Here is a 20370-nt window from a genome sequence, read left to right on the forward strand (position 1 = left end):
CTTATTTACTATGCAATTATACAAATCAAGCGATGTCAAGGTAATATGAAACTGGAGTTGTATCAAGTGAAATCTGATTAAATATATGGTGAATGTAATTTGTCTTATTAGTTGTACATAATTAATAAAAAATATATAATTATCATTATCTTATAATAAATATTTTATATATCTTTATTTTAATATAATATTTATAACATGATTTTTTTTTTTATTAAACAGTGTCAACAAACTCAACAAAAACAAAAACTTAAATTACAATTCTAGGATACCACACTTATAACAAGATTTTTAAAGTCTTGTTATAAACAAAGTTTGAATGATTTTTATTTCTATCCCAATAAACAAAAGTCATGTTAATTTTATCATACATCAAATGTGTAAGTTAAAAAAATTATTTAAAAATTATTTATTTTATTTAAAAATATTATTTAATATTTACTCTTAAGTAATATGTTATGAATAATTATATTTAAACATTGATAGATAAATAAATTTATCACTTAGCTAAATTTATTTTTTTAATATTTTTTATAAAATAATTCAACCACAAATAAATATTTTAGAATTCATAAGAATAATAAGATTGAAGATATTAAAACTATATATAGATATATATATAATCAATTACTAACAAAAATTATATAAATTTTAAGAATTGTTCACAAATGCATATACTTTTTATTATTTTATTTAAGAATTTTTTTTCAAAAGTATTGGTAAAAAGATTAGATAAATTTTAGTTTATTTATTGAACAAATGATAACAATTATTAATAAATATTTACGTGACAAAAATTTATTTTGGTTTAATTAGATAAATATATTATTAAAATCTTAAATTATTTTAAACTATTTAAATATAAATTTTTATTATTATTATTATTATATTTATACATACATATAAATGTATAATTATTAATTATTAATTTTGAAACAAAATATAATTCTAAATTAATTGTTATATTTTCTTGATCTATGCTTTCGCTTTTAAAGAAATTAAAAATTTGTTTTAAATAAAGATTATAAAATTTTGATAATTGCACATTTAAGTTTTTTATTAAAATTTGCACAATTTTGAATATAAGAGCTTTTATTAGAAATTAATTAGAGTACCCTATTTGTATAAATATTCTTCACAATATTATTTAATTATAATATTTATATAATTAAAAAATTATTAATTTTTGTAATCATTATTATATAAACATTATATTTATGATATTTTTAATTGATTGATGATATAAAAATTGTAATATTAATATGTATAATATAAACACTTTTCGTAACAAATTCTCTTTTAATAATATAATATCAAATGATTAAATATATACTTAAAACCAATCTATGTTAAATTCTTATTATATACTTAGTATTTTTTACGAAAATTAATTTTGTTCAAGTCAAATCAAGCACGAGTATTATAGACATTATGACTTTTCTTTTTTTCAGTCTCAAACTTAAACTCATATAAATTGAAACAAGACACTGTCACGTCAATTGATCCAGTGATAAATATTCATGTCTCTTGTATTCAAATATTAAGTAGCAGCATATCATATTTACACCTCTAAACAAGAAAGCATCTAGAGTGAAAAATAAAGACCCAACTTTAAGTTAACGATATATTACTTAAATACAAATTAAGGTTAGATCTTTCTCGTTTTATGCACCTCCTAGTCTAAAGGAATTAAAATTCTGCTCTTAAATAAAGACCATATACTTTCCATATTCCATATATAAAGAGCATACCTGAGGCATAGTCAACTCACAAGGGGCACCATCCTTCTCATAGAGCTCTCCATATTACTACTCATTTGGAAGGTAATATGAGAGCACTCACGATCCTCCTTTCCTTGCACCCTCTCTCATTCGTCTTTCTTCTCCTTGTCTTCTTCTACATAACCCTCCGGCGAGCCAAGAAATTCTCCGGCGCCGGACCTGTAACCTATCCCATCATAGGATGCCTCGTCTCCTTTTACAAGAACAGGTTGAGGCTGCTATATTGGTACACTGAGTTACTATCTCAATCCCCCACCAAAACCATAGTGGTTCAAAGGCTTGGTGCACGCAGAACCATTGTGACAACAAACCCACAAAATGTTGAGTACATACTCAAGACAAACTTCAACAACTTCCCCAAAGGGAAGCCTTTCACGGAAATCCTCGGCGATTTCCTCGGCCGAGAATATTCGCCGTGGACGGTGATTTATGGCTGGCACAACGCAAGTTGGCCAGCCATGAATTCTCTGCCAGGTCCCTAAGGGAGTTTATCATGAACACTTTGGAGGAAGAAGTGCGTGAGAGGTTAATGCCTATGCTTGAGGCATTGTCCAATGAGAACAAAGTGGTTGACTTGCAAGAGTTGTTAGGGAGGTTCTCATTCAATGTGATTTGCAAATTCACATTGGGGAGTAACAGTAATTGTTGCTTGGACCCTTGTGTCCCTATTTCACCACTTGCTAGAGCTTTTGATGTGGCAGCAGAGGTATCTGCAAGGCGTGGAGCAGCACCTTTGTTCATGATTTGGAGGATGAAGAGGTGGCTTGGTGCTGGATCTGAGAGATTGCTCAAAGAGGCTGTTGAGGAAGTTCAGACCCATGTCATGAAAATGATTAAGGAAAGGAAACAGAAGATGACGATAAGAGAGGAAAATGAAAATGGAGTTGAAGATCTTTTGTCGAGGCTTATATATGCAGGTCATGAAGACGAGGTGATTAGGGACATGATCACAAGTTTCATCATGGCAGGGAGGGACACTACATCAGCGGCTATGACATGGTTTTTTTGGTTGATATCACATCATTCTCACATGGAGAAGCAAATAATAGAAGAGATAGAAATAAAGGCAAAAGGGGTGTTGAATTATGAGTCACTTAAGAATTTGAAATTGTTAAAGGCAAGCTTGTGTGAGTGTATGAGATTGTATCCACCAGTGGCATGGGATTCTAAACATGCCAATGGTAATGATGTGTTGCCAGATGGGACTGTGGTGAAAGCAGGAGATAGGGTCACATATTTTCCCTATGGAATGGGGAGAATGGAAGCGTTGTGGGGGAAGGATTGTTTTGAATTTAGACCAGATCGGTGGTTTGTGGAACCTGGGAACAGTGAAGGAATAACGTTGTTGAGAGAGGTTTCTCCTTTTAAGTTTCCAATTTTTCAGGCTGGTCCAAGAGTGTGTTTGGGGAAGGAAATGGCTTTCATTCAAATGAAGTATGTGGTGGCTTCAATCCTTCGCCGATTCAATATTAAAATCGTTAGCCCAGACAGTCCTTTATTCGTGCCACTTCTCACGGCACACATGGCCGGCGGCTTAAAAGTGTTGGTTTGCAAGAAGGAGAAACAGAGTTAGATTGACCCACATTTTAAATTCAATTGAGTCAATCGCACTTTATTTAAATATCTTAGTCTTGCTATTTTAACATTTAAAATTTGATGCCACATATTGTATGTTATAGGTTTACTTTTATTACTTATCTTTTTTCTACACGTGTATTTTAAAATTACTCTTCAAAATAAAAAAAGATAACTTTCGGTTGTACATTTTAGTTGTTCATAAAACATTTTCTAAGTTGTCTCCAGGGCCAAAGCTGTTGTACTGAAACCAAGATGCAAAGTAAAGACCTTGCGAAGTAAAAAATATTGTTAAACTACGGAGTGTTACAAGTGGTAACAGCTTTATGCTTATTGTGTAAAGAGAATGAATTGTTGTAAACAATTCCTATGATGAAGTTTTGCTGCGCACTCATGTTCCGGTAAAAATGTGTTTGAATTCACGTTTAAATAATAATATGGATTTATATTTTACATTTAACACTACTACTTGCATGGCATATTTAGTTGTGTTTTTATTTCTTAAAAACATGTTTCAACGCGACAAAGTATAGTATTAAAAAAATTGGATCAATGAACACCAATTTATAACACAAAATCTAGTACACATAACTTTTGTATTAGATTCACATTTACAGTTTTTTAATGTGTTTTGAAACACAAACCAAGTCATTTTACATGATCATGATCACAAGTGTGAACTCAATTCCTGCAAAACTTGCTTTGTTTTTACGTGACTTCAATGCTTTAAAATTTCGTCAGAATACTGCACATGTTTACCCCAATTGAATATTGTTTCATATATGAAGATCAACGTATGGCATTACGTAAGCTCATTTAAATATAAGCTTAAAGCATTCATTCAATTTACTTGCGCACATTGCTTTATGTGTACAATACATATGTTACGGAATGCAGTGCAGATATATTATGCAGGTTTATCTGATTGATATTTATTGTTGGCCACCAATTCTTGAATTAATTGTTTTGTATAATTTGTCTCCATAAAACGATGAGGTAGACCTCTACAATGGTGCTTCCAATTCTATATTGCTTGAAACTCAAGTTTATCCGAGGAAACATAAGACCTCAGTTCTTTCAAGGGAACTCTTTAGTCCTAGGCAAGCGAGGAAACCGTTTGAAATTTAATTAAGCTGATATTTTTTTATTTTTTTTTTCTGGGTTATTGGTACCTGAAGAGTAACTGCCGCATAATTTTCAGTATGTAATTTCTATAACTTGTTTTAAAGCCTCTCTTAGGGTACTAAGAGAGGCATCCTTCACTAAATTTTTCTTGTCAGATTCTGAATAACTAGGTAACGAAAATTATAAAGTAAAAGCAAATAAACTGTTAAAAGAAATTAAGGACAAGTTATTTCAATTAATAAACCAAATAATATGTTGAAAAGATACTGTAATTAACTAGGAAAAAGTGTTGATACCTTACGTTAGGTTGCATATGATATCTATTTCCTTCTCTGATTTTGAATTCATGCAATCCAAGCTCTTGCCTCTCCACATCCTATACACGTATAAAGTAGTATGATAGACACAAGTTTATGTGATAGAGGATTACTTAAAATAAAAAAAGATCAATGAAACTATTCTTGGACTTAAAAAGCTCACATTTCTTGTATCCCAATTACAGTAGTAATCAACGAACGTATAATATCTAAAAACAAGATCAAACTAAGAGACCTAAAAGTAAAAAAGACATGTTCATTTTGTGAAATATTTGTTCTATGTCCAATTGTAATTCACAGTAGGCTCAAATGACAACTCCTGCATATTCATATTTTCTTACATTGACCTGTTTGAAAAAACTTATGAAGATGTTATAAAAATAATTTATGACTCTTGTAAACTCTTTTCAATTTATTTTAATAAGTTATTCAATATAACTTCTCAGAATAAGCTATTTTCAGCTTATTCCTATTAGTTTTACGGTCCAATATATGTTATAAGTTCTTGTATTAAAAAGGGCTTGTTGAATAAACACTTTTAATTATGTGTAGGACTGCAGGGGAGCTACCGAATAAATCAGCTTGCACGATTCGAAGTCAATTATAGGCAAACAAGATTAGCTTGAATGAGGAAGTGTGACAATGACCATTTTATAGCTAATGTTTTGTGATTCATTATCCAATAACTTGACGCAGAAACTGTTCCATTCTCACATGCGTCATTTCAACTCAACCTGCAAAGATGAAAGCAGCACGTTTTTCCTATTTTTCTTCCCTACACAATTTTCTCCCTCATATGCTGGTCGCATGCTTTTCGCTTGCTTCACCGGCTAATTGCCATAATATTAGAAACGTTGCTTATTCCCAGGTCGCTGCCCGAACCTCTTCAACTATCTCAGAATATAATAAGGACGGTTGGATAACAACTTAATTAAGAACTTATTCGATGAAATATTATTACAAGAAGAGTTTTTATACCATAAATATGATCATAATACTTGTTGAAATAAGCTGAAAAAAGTGTGTCATGAGCTATTTTAGTAAACTCTCATATGATCTCTTCTGAACGCACCTTTAGACTTAATTAAATCACAAAAGGAGTTGGGAAGGTGAAGAAGTCAAAGAAAAAGATACCAATTGGAATGGAGGATAAGGAAAATGATGGCAGCAATCTCTCCCTTTTCCACTACCACTCTAATCGCAAATGTTACATAACAAGGGCAAAGAACCACAAACCTGAATCTTCACCTAAAATTTATGTGGATTTAAAAAACTTAATTGTTTGGATTTGCAGAATAAATTTAACTTATGACAAAACTGGTAATATTATCAAGAGCATTTTTTTTTCTCCAATGAAAATTAAAGTTTCACTTTTGTATTCCACACAACAGAATTTAACATTTAAAGTCAGCGAAATGCCAAAATAAAATTCTAATCTTAACTAAAGAACACCAAACACCTACAAAATTACATTAAGTTTTATACTATAACCTATTACACTGTCGAACACAAGTTTCAAGATGAAACCAGGCAGTTTGGAATAAAAGTTTTAAGAATTTTGATCTTAAACATCTAAAATTTACAAGTTTTATTAAAAAAATATTTATAAAATTAAAAGTAAGAAATTATAATAAACACTTTTATTTTCAAAAATTTTATCTGTTTTTTTAAGCTTAAAAATCAATTTAAAAACTAATATTAACATTTTTCAAGTTTTAATATAGTGACTGACAAGAGAGACGTGCTAATTTCAGACGTGTAAAGAGTAGTTAATTAACTTTTACTCTAATAAAATTCAGCATAATATATATGGAACAAATAGTCATGGCGTGCAAAGTCTTTTCTATCTTAACCTTGTCCGCCACAAGATAACTCAAGTCTGAAATTACTGTACACCAATCCATCCCCACCTACCTAATATAATTTTTCTTACAGTCAATGATATTGGTTGCAACTTGCAGAACTGAAACTCCTAATAAGTTACTATCAACACAGAAACTACAAATATCAGTGCTTCCATTAGCTCGACCCAACCATATACAATGATACAGAAGACTTGCTACATCTGAAATTCCCATGATATACTTCAGACTCTGGGCATCATGTGCTCCCTGGAGCCTCGCCTCCTGCTGCCGGTTTGCGATTCAAATAGCGAATGATCGCATCCTCAACCCTGTTCATGTTGTCAAACGAGGATTCATGTAAGTACAACATTCAATAGTCATACTCAAAGTAACTAACCAACTGGCTATGCTTTTACAAAAGAAAAAGCGAATGACCTTTTCCAAATCCAATTTTGCCACGTACATGAGCAAAAGAAAAAGTATATCATGCTTTTTCAGTCATTTGAATTGAAATAAGAACACCACATACAGGGTGGAGGGAAGCACATGCATACAACTCAAACACAATTCCAGTTACATCATACATTCCCCACTCTCAAGGCAATCTATCAAAGGGAACTAACAATCAAGAAACTTCAAACCTGGATTTTAAATCATGACAGCTACATTTCATCCATAACCAAAGGGTGGTAATTGATTTGTTTTCAACTAGAGGAAGTAGTGTGCAGAGAAGACAAACTAGAAATAAAACAAATTAATAAAATAAAAAAGACCACAATGCTATGCAAGAGACACCCCTTATACTTACCATGGTTGGTTAAATAAATCTGATGATCTACGCTCTTTCTCAGCATTGTGACCAGATTCTCCAGCTGCAATCTTCAGATCCTTGCTTTGAGATTCGACCAAGGCATTTATAAATTCCACGGGAGATTGACTGAAACCAACAAAGAACGCTCGTCTCCTTCGGTGCTCATGTATTTTCCTAATGATTCCACATATGGATTCATCGCACACATCAATCTCTTTGTTCTTCTCCATGTTGGCCAACAAAGCAGACAATTCCCTCTGAATGGGAAAAGGAATATCAACCATGACATCATAACAAGCAGATCCAACAGGACTACTTCCAGAGAGCTTGATCTTATGCTCCAAAAGTACAACCTGAGGAGGGAACAAATGCTGCGATATTTTCTGCGAAACCGTAGTAAACTTCATCTTATCTTCCCCAAACACTTTCTGAAGTGCCTGATCGCAGTGAAAGAAAGAAGGGTCATTTGGGTTCTGCAATTTCCTAGCCTTCACATAATGCCAAATTGCAGCAACAATCCTCGGCCGGGTGTCAACCTGAGTACCAAGCACTTCTCTCAATGCCGGCGAAAGCATAAACTTCTCCGGGACATAATTCATTTCCAACCGTATATGCGCAGAGAACTCCTTATCCCCCTTCCTCTTCACCTCAAAACCTTCATGAGTCGCAGCGGATCGCGAGTTCTCCCACGTGATGAGGTGATTATCAGGATACAGCCTCTTGTCCAAGGAAATCGTCACTCTCTTGAAAAACGCAGAGAACTTGGGATACAAAGGAGACGACGACCTATGAACAATTCCTGGCTGATCAGGGTCTTCACCATCTTCCAATATCCTCCCAACTATCTTAAGAGTCCAAGTAGGAGGCTCGGCATTCGGCTTCCCCATGGCGGGGCGATTCTGATTCGCAAAAGTGTTGAACACGTAAATTCTAAGAGTTTTCTGAATGCAGGGTGGGTTCTTCAGCGCTTCTTGTATGTCAACCTTCTTTCTAGCAAGAGCAGCGTCAACACGAGCCTCAAACTCAAGAAGCTGAGTGTACAGCGCCGACTCTGGCAGAATCGCGGCAACCTTCTCAGGAAGCTGCTTCTCGTTGAGCTTCTGCTTCTTTCTTCGGGCGGCGGGGGTCAGCTCCATGGGTTTAAACGGAGTGACCGCGTTAAACCCAACGGGGTGAACCGGGGGTTTTGGAAGGAAACGTTTCAGGCTCGCGCTATTGGCATTGCCGGGCAGAGCTAAATTGTGGTTGAGAGAAAGCCCATGGGCTTGGAGCTGAGCCTGAAACTGCGCTTGCACAATGGCGTGGGCTTGGGAGAGTGGGAACTGGCCCGGAAAGCCCGGCGCAAGCTGCGAAGGTGGGTAGGCGGAGGTTCCGGGTATGGAGGACGAAGGGGCCCCAGGGCCCTTAGAAGGGTTATTGTTGTTGGCAGACATTTAGCTTATAACCGTAACAAACTAGGGAAGCAAGAGCATATCCGAAAGAGCACTGAATTTGAGTGAGTTGAGTAGGGTTTACCTTGTTCTTAGCTTACGACATGGATTGAAAAAGATTGCAGTGTTAGTGGATTGATTAGAAGAATAAGAGCTTCAGAGAGAACGTCGAAGAAGCTGTGAGGGGCGAGGGAGATTGACCTTGGACCTTCCCGGCGGAGGAAGCTAGGGCTGCAAAATCGCGACACCTGCTTTTCAGGTATTTGGGGGAAATAATCAATTATCGCTACCTTATTTTGGTAAATGGACAGTACGGAATAAGACAAAATTCAGGTATTTTTAATAGGATTAATTTTATTTTTTTTAATATAGAACTACAAACAGTTACTAAATTTTAAAAATTATTTTTTTGGTGATTTTAAAAAATAATAAATAAAAATTATTAGTCAAAAAATTTTAAAAAAATTGTCAAAAATCACAACACGTATTTTTGGAAAAAAAATTTTAAAAATTTATATTTTCGTTAATTTTTTTCAAAATATTATATTTTAGTAATTTTTTATTTTTTTCATTTAAAAAATTTGACCCATTTTTAGTATTATTTTTAATTAAAATTAAATATTTCTTCTTTATTTTAGTAAATGAGTTAGGCTTAAATATACCAGAAAATAAATAAAAAATTGAACATTAAAATTTGGTCATTAAAGCTTGAATTCATGCAAAGTCTATGGAACCATCCGCAATTTACATTGCTTTTCTTGTTGAAAGTGAATTTTTTTTAATAATATTTATTTAAAATTGAAATTATTTTATAAAATTAAAACCATTAATTTTATCTATATTAGAATTTATTAATATAAGTAATATTTAAATTTGAATTATTATAATAAATATGATGATAAGAGGAAGACTATTATAATTATAAAAAAAAACTTTCTTAAAAAGATTTAAATAATTAAGAGATTAATTAGAATATTTGTTTTAAATATTTTGAATCATTTGAATTATTTATTTTAACTTTGATGAATGAAATGATTTGATAATAATATATGTTTTAAACATGTTAGTTAGATACTTGATGTCTTAGATTTTAATGTGCTTTAAAAAAATTGTTAATGTAATATTTAATTCTTAATGCATATTAAAATAGATATTTAATTAGTAAAGTATCGTCTAATTGTACGAATATATTTATATATTTTTTATTAATTAATTTAGTTTAAAAATAATTTTTAAAAGTTATAATTTAAATATAAAAATAATTATTTATGAGGTAATTATTAATAATTATTTTAACGTAAAATAAAAATTAAAAATTTTAATTAAATATTAAAAAGTTATATGTATCAAAAGTAAATATAACAAATTAATCTAGCGAATTCGCTTCCATCGTCTAGCACTGCGTAACTGGGGGTTCCTAATAAGAGTCATTCCTTACAGCTTTTCTCTTTACGGAAAAGGGAAGGTATGGATCATTCTTAAGCCAAGAAACTTCTTAAGAGAAAGTAGATTTAAAGGTATGCAGTACTGAGAAGGTAAAAATGGTTTCTTGACTTATCTGAAGAAGAACTTCCATCTTGCACACTAGAAGGTTTTGTTGACGATCACAAAGTTAATCAGGTGTTCTCAAACCCTACTTCTATATGCATGTTGTATAAAGATAAGGTCTTATCTTCAAATGACCTAGATCTAATCTTAGGGGACGAAGAAATTGTAAACTCTATACTAAAGGTTTTCAATATTCCTCTAGAGCTCAAAGAACCTGTGAATCAGAACAACACCCCCCAAGATCTTTGCCCTAAGCTAAAGATCCCTCTTGAGGATTATGAGACATGGTGCTCCTTAGAAACTTACCCTCATAGTAAAACTACTAAAAAAATCCATTAGTTTTATTTTTTTTAATAAAAATTAAGAAATATTTAGGAAAAAATGGACAACTGAAAATCTTGAATTTAAATAATGACTTTTTCCTTGTGAAATTTGATAATGTCAAAGACTATAAAAATGCCTTATTTGGAGGACTACGGTTGATTTTGGATCATTATCTCTTAATTCAGAGATGGAGGCCTCTGGTCAAGCCCACAGACTATAACCCTAGGAAAATTGCAGCCTAAGTCAGAATTCCTGACCTCCCTCTCAAATTATATAATGAAAAATTTTTATGGCAGGTAGGGGCTTGCCTGGGATCTATGCTAAAAATAGACCCACAACACATCTTTGGTGTCCAGGGATAGGTTTGCAAGGATATGTATTGAGTTAGATTTGAATAATAAATTAATACCTTCCTTTAAAGTCCTAGGCTAGGAATTTAGGGTTAAGTATGAAGGATTGCATCTTATTTGCTTCAGTTATGTTAGATATAGGCATAAGATGGAATCTTGTCCTGAGAGTTTGATCTCTAATCAAGAAAATAGAGAAGTTGAGCCCTGTTCCAATATGGATATAGTTGATGGTGAAGATAATGGCCCTATCACTAGGGACCAATTAGGAAGTGGTGTGCCTGATACTAAAGGAATTCAGGGTGGAGAGGACTAAGGTAAATTTGGTCCCTGGATGCTAGTTAAAAAACCCTTGAGGAAGAAGCAATCATAACCTAGAGCTCTAGGAACTAGTAGGAATAATGAGAATGAGAATGAGAAAGAGAAAGAGAGTCATTCTCAGTCCAGATTTGATATTCTAGGAAATCACTCTCATAAGTTAAGTAATATTGACTATCCTGAATATGTTTTTCCAGTTATTAATTTTAATGTGGCCTCTGATAAGCAAACTCTTCTAACTGACCTTTCTAAATCTAAATATATAGAAAAGTCCTCTCCATCTACAAACCTGTTAAGCCAAGTTAGGAGATTTAATAAATCTAAGCCTAAATATAAACCTGAGAATCTTAATAATAAAAAGAATTCCAATCCCCAGTCTGTCAATTCTAACCTTCCTAACCCTGTCATTAAGACCCCCCTTTCTAAAAATCAAAATGACAAAGATATTTTGTGTTCAATGAGAAACTTGGAATATGAGCTTAGGTCAAATAAAAATGGGAGCAGATCCATCCAAGACATCTTGGGTATGAATCTTAGGAACTATTGGAACCCTCAGATTCCTCTGGAACTTTTCCCTACAGACAAACCCCCTAATCCTATAACCCCTATGGACCTTAACCTAGATAACAACCTAAGTCATAAAACTATTAAAGGCCCTTCTGCTTTGCAAAACTTAGGCTTCAGCTTGGACTCATCTGAGCTTTTTTCATATGCCCACTAAATACCTCTTGTTATTAATGAATTGTTTTTCTGGAATTATAGAGGTACAGACTGTAAAACTTTCTCTAGGCTTGTTAATGACTTGATCATTGTCCATAAGCTAGATTCTATTGTGTTATTTGGACCTAGGGTTAGCTTAAAAAAAGCAGATAAGATCATTAGGAAAATTAACTTGGACAGGTCTGAGAAGATTGATGCTATTGGTTTTTCAAGGGAGTCTGGTGTCTCTGGAACTCTAATAAGATCAAAGCCTTTATCATGTCTAAATCAAAATAGGTTTAGACTTTCTGCAAATATCTATTTAGAAGAGATCAGGGCTTCCTTATTTGGCATAGGCAATGTCAAATCCCCTAGGCCAGATGGTCTCCATGCCCTATTTTTTAAAAGCCAATGGAATTTCTTGGCTCATTTTTTACATAGTTTTGTTCTAGATGTTTTCTATAATCTTGCTAAAATTGCTGCTATCAATAATACTCAAATTTCTCTAATTCCTAAAATTAATAACCCTGATCACATTAAAAATTTAGGCCCATCTCCCTCTGTAACGCCAGCTATAAAATCATTACCAAGATTATTGCTAAGAGGTTGAAAGATTCCATGTCTTATATAATCTCTGAAAATTAATCTAGTTTTATTCCTAATAGACAGGGTATTGATAATGCTCTAATACTTCAAGAGTTGTCTCATTCCTTTCATAACCTTAAAGGCCAAAGTGGTTATATGATTATTAAACTTGACTTAGAAAAAGCCTATGATAAACTTAGATGAAATTTTGTAACTGACACTTGATAAATCCACATTTTACCATATTTTTACCTTAGTTTTTATTAGTAAATAAGTAGTTAAATAATAAATAAACTTGAAAATACCATAAAAATTGCATTGTTATTCATAATTGTGTAAATAGTTTGAAATTTTAGATTTTATTCCAATTTTGAAACAATTCTACTTAAAAAGACTTAATTTTGTACAGAAGCTTGAGCTGGAGTCTTTAAAGTTGAGATCTAAGAGAAGAAAGTAAAAGATTTGAGCTTAAGAGATAAAAAATCAAGTGATATGTGTTAGGCGTAGCAACTTTGGGTGCATAGAGTTAACACTTTGAAGAATAAAATCCATGAAGATCAATTGTATAACAACTCTAAGTACTGAAAGTTGTCACTCTAACAGGCAATTTCATGAAAGACTTATGTGTAAGCACTTTACTCAGTGAGAGTATCAACCCCCAAGGCTAATTCATATAGAAAACTTGTGCGTAGCAACTCTTAGTACTGAAAGTACCAATGCGCAATTGCGCGTAACCACTCTTGTTGCTGAAAGTATCCATGCGCAAAGCTAATTCACATAAAACACATGCGCATAGCAACTTTAACTATTGAAAGTGTCTATGCGCAATAACAAAATTTAGGAAAACTGCTTTCAAGTGTCAACTTTGGACGTTTAAAGTTCCTACTTTAGCCTTAGAAGCTTTTGGAAGGCCTTCTATGTTACAACTCTCAGTGATTAAAGTGTTAACATGAAAAGAGGCAGCAAAAATTATAAATAGTAGTTGAGAGTTCAGATTTGGGATCTTTTCTCATTTTTTTCATTTCTACACTTTAGGAGAGTTAGAGAGGAAGATTGGGAGCGACTTCCAAGCTCTGGACCTTGAAAAATCAGGCTGGGGATTGGATTTATGAAGAAATTCTGCAGCTCCTCTTCTTCCACTCTTTCTTTCTCTTTTTCTTTTAGGAATATGTTTTGATTTCTTTTTGTTAAGGATTAGTGGATCCAATTTTGATATTATAAATTGATTGTGAATCTGGATTTTAATATCTTGATTGTATTGAACGTTTAATTCTTTCTTTAATGCAATTTTTGAATTAGCTATTCAATTAAATTGAACCTAGAAGATTTTTATCAATGGAAGTTGAGTTAATTTCTCATATCTGAATTGAATGTCAAGGTTATGAATTGAGTTAGATATTAGGATCAATGAGGCAAGAAATTGTCCTTTGATTAATCTTGTAAAATTGATCATCAATCAATTAAGGAACTTAGAGTTCAGATCTACTTCAGCTTTGCAATTGATAAAGAGGTAAAATCAATCCTAACTTCATTAACATATCATTCCATTACCAAATTCATCATCCTATTTTACTGTAATTTTTTTATTTCTACACTTTATTTCTTTTGTTTGTTAAATGATTCAAAATCTCTCCTAATTCGTTTAGCTCAACTAGTTATTGATTTGTGAAGTGGTAATTGATAGACATAATACTTGAAGACGATACTTGAGACTCATATTGATTTCTAAATTTTATTACTTGCTACAACTACTTAGTACACTTGCTAGTTAGTGATTTTATGTAAAGCATTTTGTTGTAATAAAAGCGTAACAACACTATTCAAAAATTTGATTTAACAGAGGACCTTATGAACGTTATTCACTATTGCATTTCTACTTCTTAGATGTCTATCAATATGAATAAAAGCAATCCTGATTCTTTTAAGCCCTCTAGGGGATAGGGAGACTCATTATCACCGTACCTTTTTGTTCTTTGTATTGAAAGGGTAGCTCACCTCATAAAAGATCTAGTTGTGAGTAATGAATGGGCTCCCTTTTCGTTTAGTTATAAAGGGCTAAAGATCTCTCATTTGTTTTTGGCAGATGACATTATCTTAGTTGCTTCTGGCCTCCAAATTAATGTCAATAAATTCTTCATCTTTTTCTCAAAAAACACTGATCTTACTTTGTCCTATAGCATTAGTCAAACTCTGAATATTAGCATCTCTAGCCATCTAGGCAAATACCTTAGGATCCCTATATATCATAAAAATCCTTCTAAGCAGTGCTTCTCTTTTATCATAGATAAAATTAGGAAGAAACTGTCTTTATGGAATATGAAAGCCTTATCCTTAGATGGGAGAGTCACCTTAGCTCAGTCCTGCCTTATGAGTATCCCATCTTATATTATGCAATATTTATCTCTTTCCATTTCAGTTTGTAATAAAATGAACAATATTTGTAAAAAATTTATTTGGAGTTCTTTAGGTGGAAATAAATGTCATCTTATTGACTGGAAAAAAAAATTGTAAGCCCAAGTTGGAGAGGGGCTGGGGTTTAAGGATTTGAGACTGCTCAATGAAACCTATTTGATGAAGCTATGGTAGAGGTTAGCTAATTCTCCTAATGCTCTATGGGTCCAAGTCCTCTACCATAAATATAACTTTAATCTTGGTCAGGATCCTGGCCTTAGTGTGAACCATAGAGTTTCTCATCTTTAGAAAAGTCTTGTTGTTGTGTGGCCTATATTCTCTAGAGGGATGAGCTGAACTATAGGGGATGGAGCAACTAGTAAGTTTTGGAGTGATAGTTGGGTGCCTAATGTTGGCCCCCTTAATATTCATGTTGTTTGTCTTGTTTCCACCAAGGACTTGGACAATCATGTTGCCCTGTATTCTAATAATGGGGACTGGACAAGATTAGTCCTACTCTCCCTTCCTAGATTTAAGCCACCATTTCCACTATTAATCCTCCCTCCAATGACAAAGGTCCAAATTCTATTGTTTAGAACCTAACTAAGAATGGAGTGTTTTCTATTAAATCTGCCTATTCTCTGTTGTACAAGTTGGTTCCTCCACCTCAAACTGTTTAGAAAGTTTTTGATCTAATTTGGAAGTGAGAGGGTCCTCCTAAGATTACTTTGTTTTTGTGGAAAGTTGCTCACGACAAACTACTCACCAATGAAGAGAGAAATAGAAGAGGCATGATTGAGGTCCTTAGCTATCCTCGGTATGGTGAGGCTTCAGAGTCTATTATTCATGTTATTAGGGACTGCTATTATGCTAAAAAAGTGTGGGACTATTTTATTTTTCCCAACCAATAGGTCTCTTTCTTTAGTAGTGGTCTAATTAATTGGCTTCTATTGAATCTCTCTAACCATAAATTTAGTCATTTTTTATCTTGGAATTGTTTGTTTGGTTTCATTATTTGGCAGCTCTAGAAAAGTAGGAATACCTTTATATTTCAAAATATTTCCATGTGTCCTTCCCTATTTGTTAAAAATATCATGCAAGATTTTGATTTTTACATCTCTTGTTGCCGGATTAGTCTTCCAAGCTCCTTAGGATGGTTAATGACCAAATTCGAGTGAAATGGACTCCGCATCTCGCAGGCCATTGGAAACTGGATATTGATGGTTCTAGCTCGTCGTCTGGTATAGTTGCTTGCGGAGGCCTAATTAGAGACGACTAGGGCCAATTCATCTTTGGATTTTACTGAAAAAATGAAGCTTGTTCTCCTCTTACTGTAGAACTCTGAAGCATTTTTTATGGAGTTAATCTAGTCATTCAACAGGAGATCTAATTCATATGGATTGAAACTGACTCCAAATTGGCCTTAGAGTTAATTTTGCATGTTCCTCCTAATTCTCATCCTCTCTTTGATATAATAATTTGCATTAGGGACTTGATTAAGCATATTCCGATTATTAGGGTTAGTCATGTGTATAGGGAGGCCAACCAATGTGCAAATCACCTTGCTAGTCTAAACTTAGATGAGCTTTTGCTGTTCAGACTTATTGATTTCCCCCCCATGTTGTTATCCCCTTTTCTTTGTCTTGATGCTTCAGGTGTTTAGACTCTCATTGGAGTCTTGATCTTTGCGTTTGTTTGAGTTGTTTTTAACCTCGATGAATAACAAAAAAAAAGAAGTAAATATAACAATTACATTTCATTTATATTTTAAATATTATTTATTTATTATAATATAAAAATATTAAGTATCTAAATAAAATAATAATCATAAAATTTTAATAACAAATAATATTTATATATTTTTTAAATATATTATTTTATTATTATGATATTCAATAGTATTTAAATAATTTTAATTATTATAATTAATTACTCTTAATTTAAAAATTTTGAATCACGACAAAATAATCAAATATAAATTATTGTTAATTATATTTTATGTAAAAATTTAAAAGTTATAAAAATAATTTCAAATCATCATTATTATCCTTTAAAAAAATTATCATAACAATAAATATATGTTATTATTTGTTTTATTTATATAATTAATACATAATTAGACTTTCAAGTAAGTTAAACTTTTATATATTTACTTATATTTCAAAGATTGCAATGAAATTTTAACTTCACTTATATTAATTGTCAAATAATATAAATATAGTTGAATTAAATAATATATTTAATATTAAAATCAAAATAAATATATAATATATACAAATTAAAGAATTAATATATAATTTATTTAATTTTAAGATTAAAATAAAAATATCATAAAACAATATTTAATTATATTAACAAATTAATTATTTTATTATTGGTATTCAATATTTTTACAGTAACTTTTTATAGTTAAAATCTGTAGTAGTAAAAGAAACATTTTCTTATAATAGGGATGAGACATATAACACCCATCAATGTTTTAGTAATATATTGTTTATATTTGCAATACAAAGAATAACATTGTATGATTATATTTGAATCTTTAATTAAAGGATAAAATAAAAAGAAAAATGTATAAAAATATTTAAATATATTATATTACTCTTTAATTTTGTTATTATTAAAATTTTAGATATGTTTATAAGGTTATCTAGCTTAAAAAGAATTACAAATTTTATAAAACTAATATTTTTAATAGTATGCACATCATATTTCAATAATAAAATGATAATTAAAATTTTGATTAAGAAGATAAAAATAGAAAGTATTATCAATAATTATCATAATAGAATTTTTTTTTAAAAGATTTTTATATCTGAATAAATCTATAAAATAAATAATTTCTAATACCATAATATTGATATAAATATTTATTGATTTTGATATACAAATAAAAAAATTATTATAATATATGCATTCACATACTTATTATAATTAGACACGAACTATATTTATATAATTAATTTAAAAAAATAAATTTAAAAAATAGATAATATGATTATATTTTATATAACTTTTTGTTCAATTTAATTCATAACCAAATATTTGTTTCCATTTTTAACACTGTAAAGTTTTTATATTAAAAAATTCTAAACTTTCTTTCTTAAATACAACTTAAAGGTAATAATAATGTATAAATTATAATTTAAATTCTTAAATCATGTAATATATATATATATATATATATATATATTTAAATTAAATGTGTTTAAAAATATAATAATATGCTTAGCTTAAATTTTTTTTATAATTTTAGATATAAGTATTGCAATATTGACGTTTAAAATTTTAGACAAATTCTCTTTTATTATTTATTTAAACAGAATAATATAAGTGTTTCATATAGTTACTTTTATTTTATTTCTCCCACAACTATTTAATCACAATCATTTTTTTTATAAATAATTGTATTTAATTATAAAAAACATATCATAACTATTATAAAAATATTCAAAATTTAATAGTTTAATTTTTTTCTTTATATTTTATTTATATTTAATATGTTTAAAATCTTTTAAAGAAAGACTTATATTTATAATATGAGATATTATTATTTTTATCAATTATTTTTTAAATTTATTTATAAATATTTTTTTTACAAATTTTAAAAGATCATATATGTCAACTCTATGACTTAGTTATATATAATCTAAATTTTTACTATTGTAAGTTGGATTAGTTAAAAAAATTTGATAGATTTAGTATAATTTAATTAAATAAAAATAAAATGTTATATAATGCTACTTACAAATTAAGATATAATACATTATTATAATGTACTAAAATAGAATAAGAAACATCAACCTAAAAATTATACGTACTTATTTGAATAGATAAATTGTGAGAATTGATATGATTACAAAATATAAAAATAAAGCAAGATGATAGAAAACACTTTTGACAAATTTTTAAAAGTGGTGTGAAAATGACTTAAGTAGGCAGAGATGAAGACTTATTTTAGAAATATATGGGAAGATGAAAAAGTAATGTAATAAAAGTTTTTTTTATATGTATTATATTTTATTTGTTTTTTCAATTAAAAATTATTTAATGATATATAATATAAATAAAAAATTTTGTGTGAATAATTTTTATTTTAAATATATTAAACTAATTAATAAAACTATTTAAATCTTTACCATTCAAATTTAAATAAATCTAAAGCAACGCTATAATTTTTTTTTTAATATAATGATATCTCGATAGCTTCATTCAATTTTTGTGGGGTTATTTTTGTATATTTTAAAATTCATATTTTTTCTTGTTTTTAACATTTTATGGTAATTTTTTTCATATATAAACAATTTCAAAAAAAAAATTGTTAAATATAATTCTTAGCCAATTTGTTGTTTCTGTTTTTAATGTTGTATAATGTGAAATTTTTATACATAATCAATTCTAATAAAATTTTCTTAAATGCAATTCAAAGATAATAATTATAAATTAATTACAATTTAAATTTTTAAATAATTCAAAATATTATAATCAATTTTAATAGATTTTTATTGTAATCAATTTATTGTTTTCATAATACGCACTAACACATATCTTAAATATCCGTGTCACAAAAGCTTTATATTATTTTTTTAGTGTTTTAACATTCGTATTATCAATATTATATTTTAAACATTTTAAATTTTAATAATTATAAATTTACTTACCAATATAGATAGTAATAAGTAAATATAATCAATTTTATATATAGATATAGATAAATTATGTTTTAATATTAAAAAAAATTAGTTTAAAAAAATATAATTAATTTGAAATGGTTATATCTAAAAATTTGAGAATCACATAAATAAATAATTTTTTAATAACAAAACTATCAACTATGCTTTACTTTTTTTTATCAAATTTAGAACTATATAAACTATATTAGATTATTGGATGGAGTGTCTTTTCAAAGAATTGGTATATATATATATATATATATAGATTGGTTAGTATGCAATTGAACAAAAGGTGCTTGTGGTGGTTTGGTCATAAATAAGAAAGGAAATTTTTTGGTGGTTTTAATAGCAAACTTGACTCTTAGTTATCCATTTCAGCCGAACTTTGGGTTTTGTTGTTGAGTCTTTGCCAAGTTCAAGCTTTGTTGTTGAAAAACTATCATATTAAAGGCTCAAAATGTTTTCGACATATTTAGCTCAACTACATTAGCATGTTATTGAATGTGAATTTGACTAATCTGGATTAGGTAGTCATAATTGATAGCTCGAATTAAGGAGTGAATATTTAAATTAAAAATAACGGTTAAAAATATTTAAGAAAT

The 20370-nt window shown here is 30.0% G+C and overlaps 1 protein-coding gene and 1 pseudogene across 1 annotated transcript; one reads left to right on the forward strand and one right to left on the reverse strand.

The window, feature by feature from the left end:
- Positions 1–1828: 1828 nt before the first annotated feature.
- LOC113862288 lies at positions 1829–3354 on the forward strand (annotated as a pseudogene).
- Positions 3355–4523: 1169 nt separating this feature from the next.
- On the reverse strand, positions 4524–9195 carry LOC113862654 (SWI/SNF complex component SNF12 homolog). The gene is made up of 2 exons (XM_027495758.1): positions 7451–9195; positions 4524–6971 (listed from the first exon to the last, which is right to left on the reverse strand). Exons 1-2 carry the CDS (start codon positions 8884–8886, stop codon positions 6899–6901), a joined length of 1509 nt encoding a protein of 502 aa, XP_027351559.1. The 5' UTR covers positions 8887–9195; the 3' UTR covers positions 4524–6898.
- Between the last annotated feature and the right edge of the window lie 11175 nt (positions 9196–20370).

Source organism: Abrus precatorius, unplaced genomic scaffold (genome assembly GCF_003935025.1).
Source record: "Abrus precatorius isolate BTA unplaced genomic scaffold, Abrus_2018 Scaffold3, whole genome shotgun sequence".
NCBI lineage: Eukaryota > Viridiplantae > Streptophyta > Magnoliopsida > Fabales > Fabaceae > Abrus > Abrus precatorius.

Coding starts and splice junctions, on each gene's coding strand:
- LOC113862654 (XM_027495758.1), bottom strand. CDS start 8,886: ATGTCTGCCAACAACAATAACCCTTCTAAGGGCCCTGGGGCCCCTTCG. Junction 6,972..7,450: donor GATTTATTTAACCAACCATG/GTAAGTATAAGG, acceptor CAACATGAACAG/GGTTGAGGATGCGATCATTC.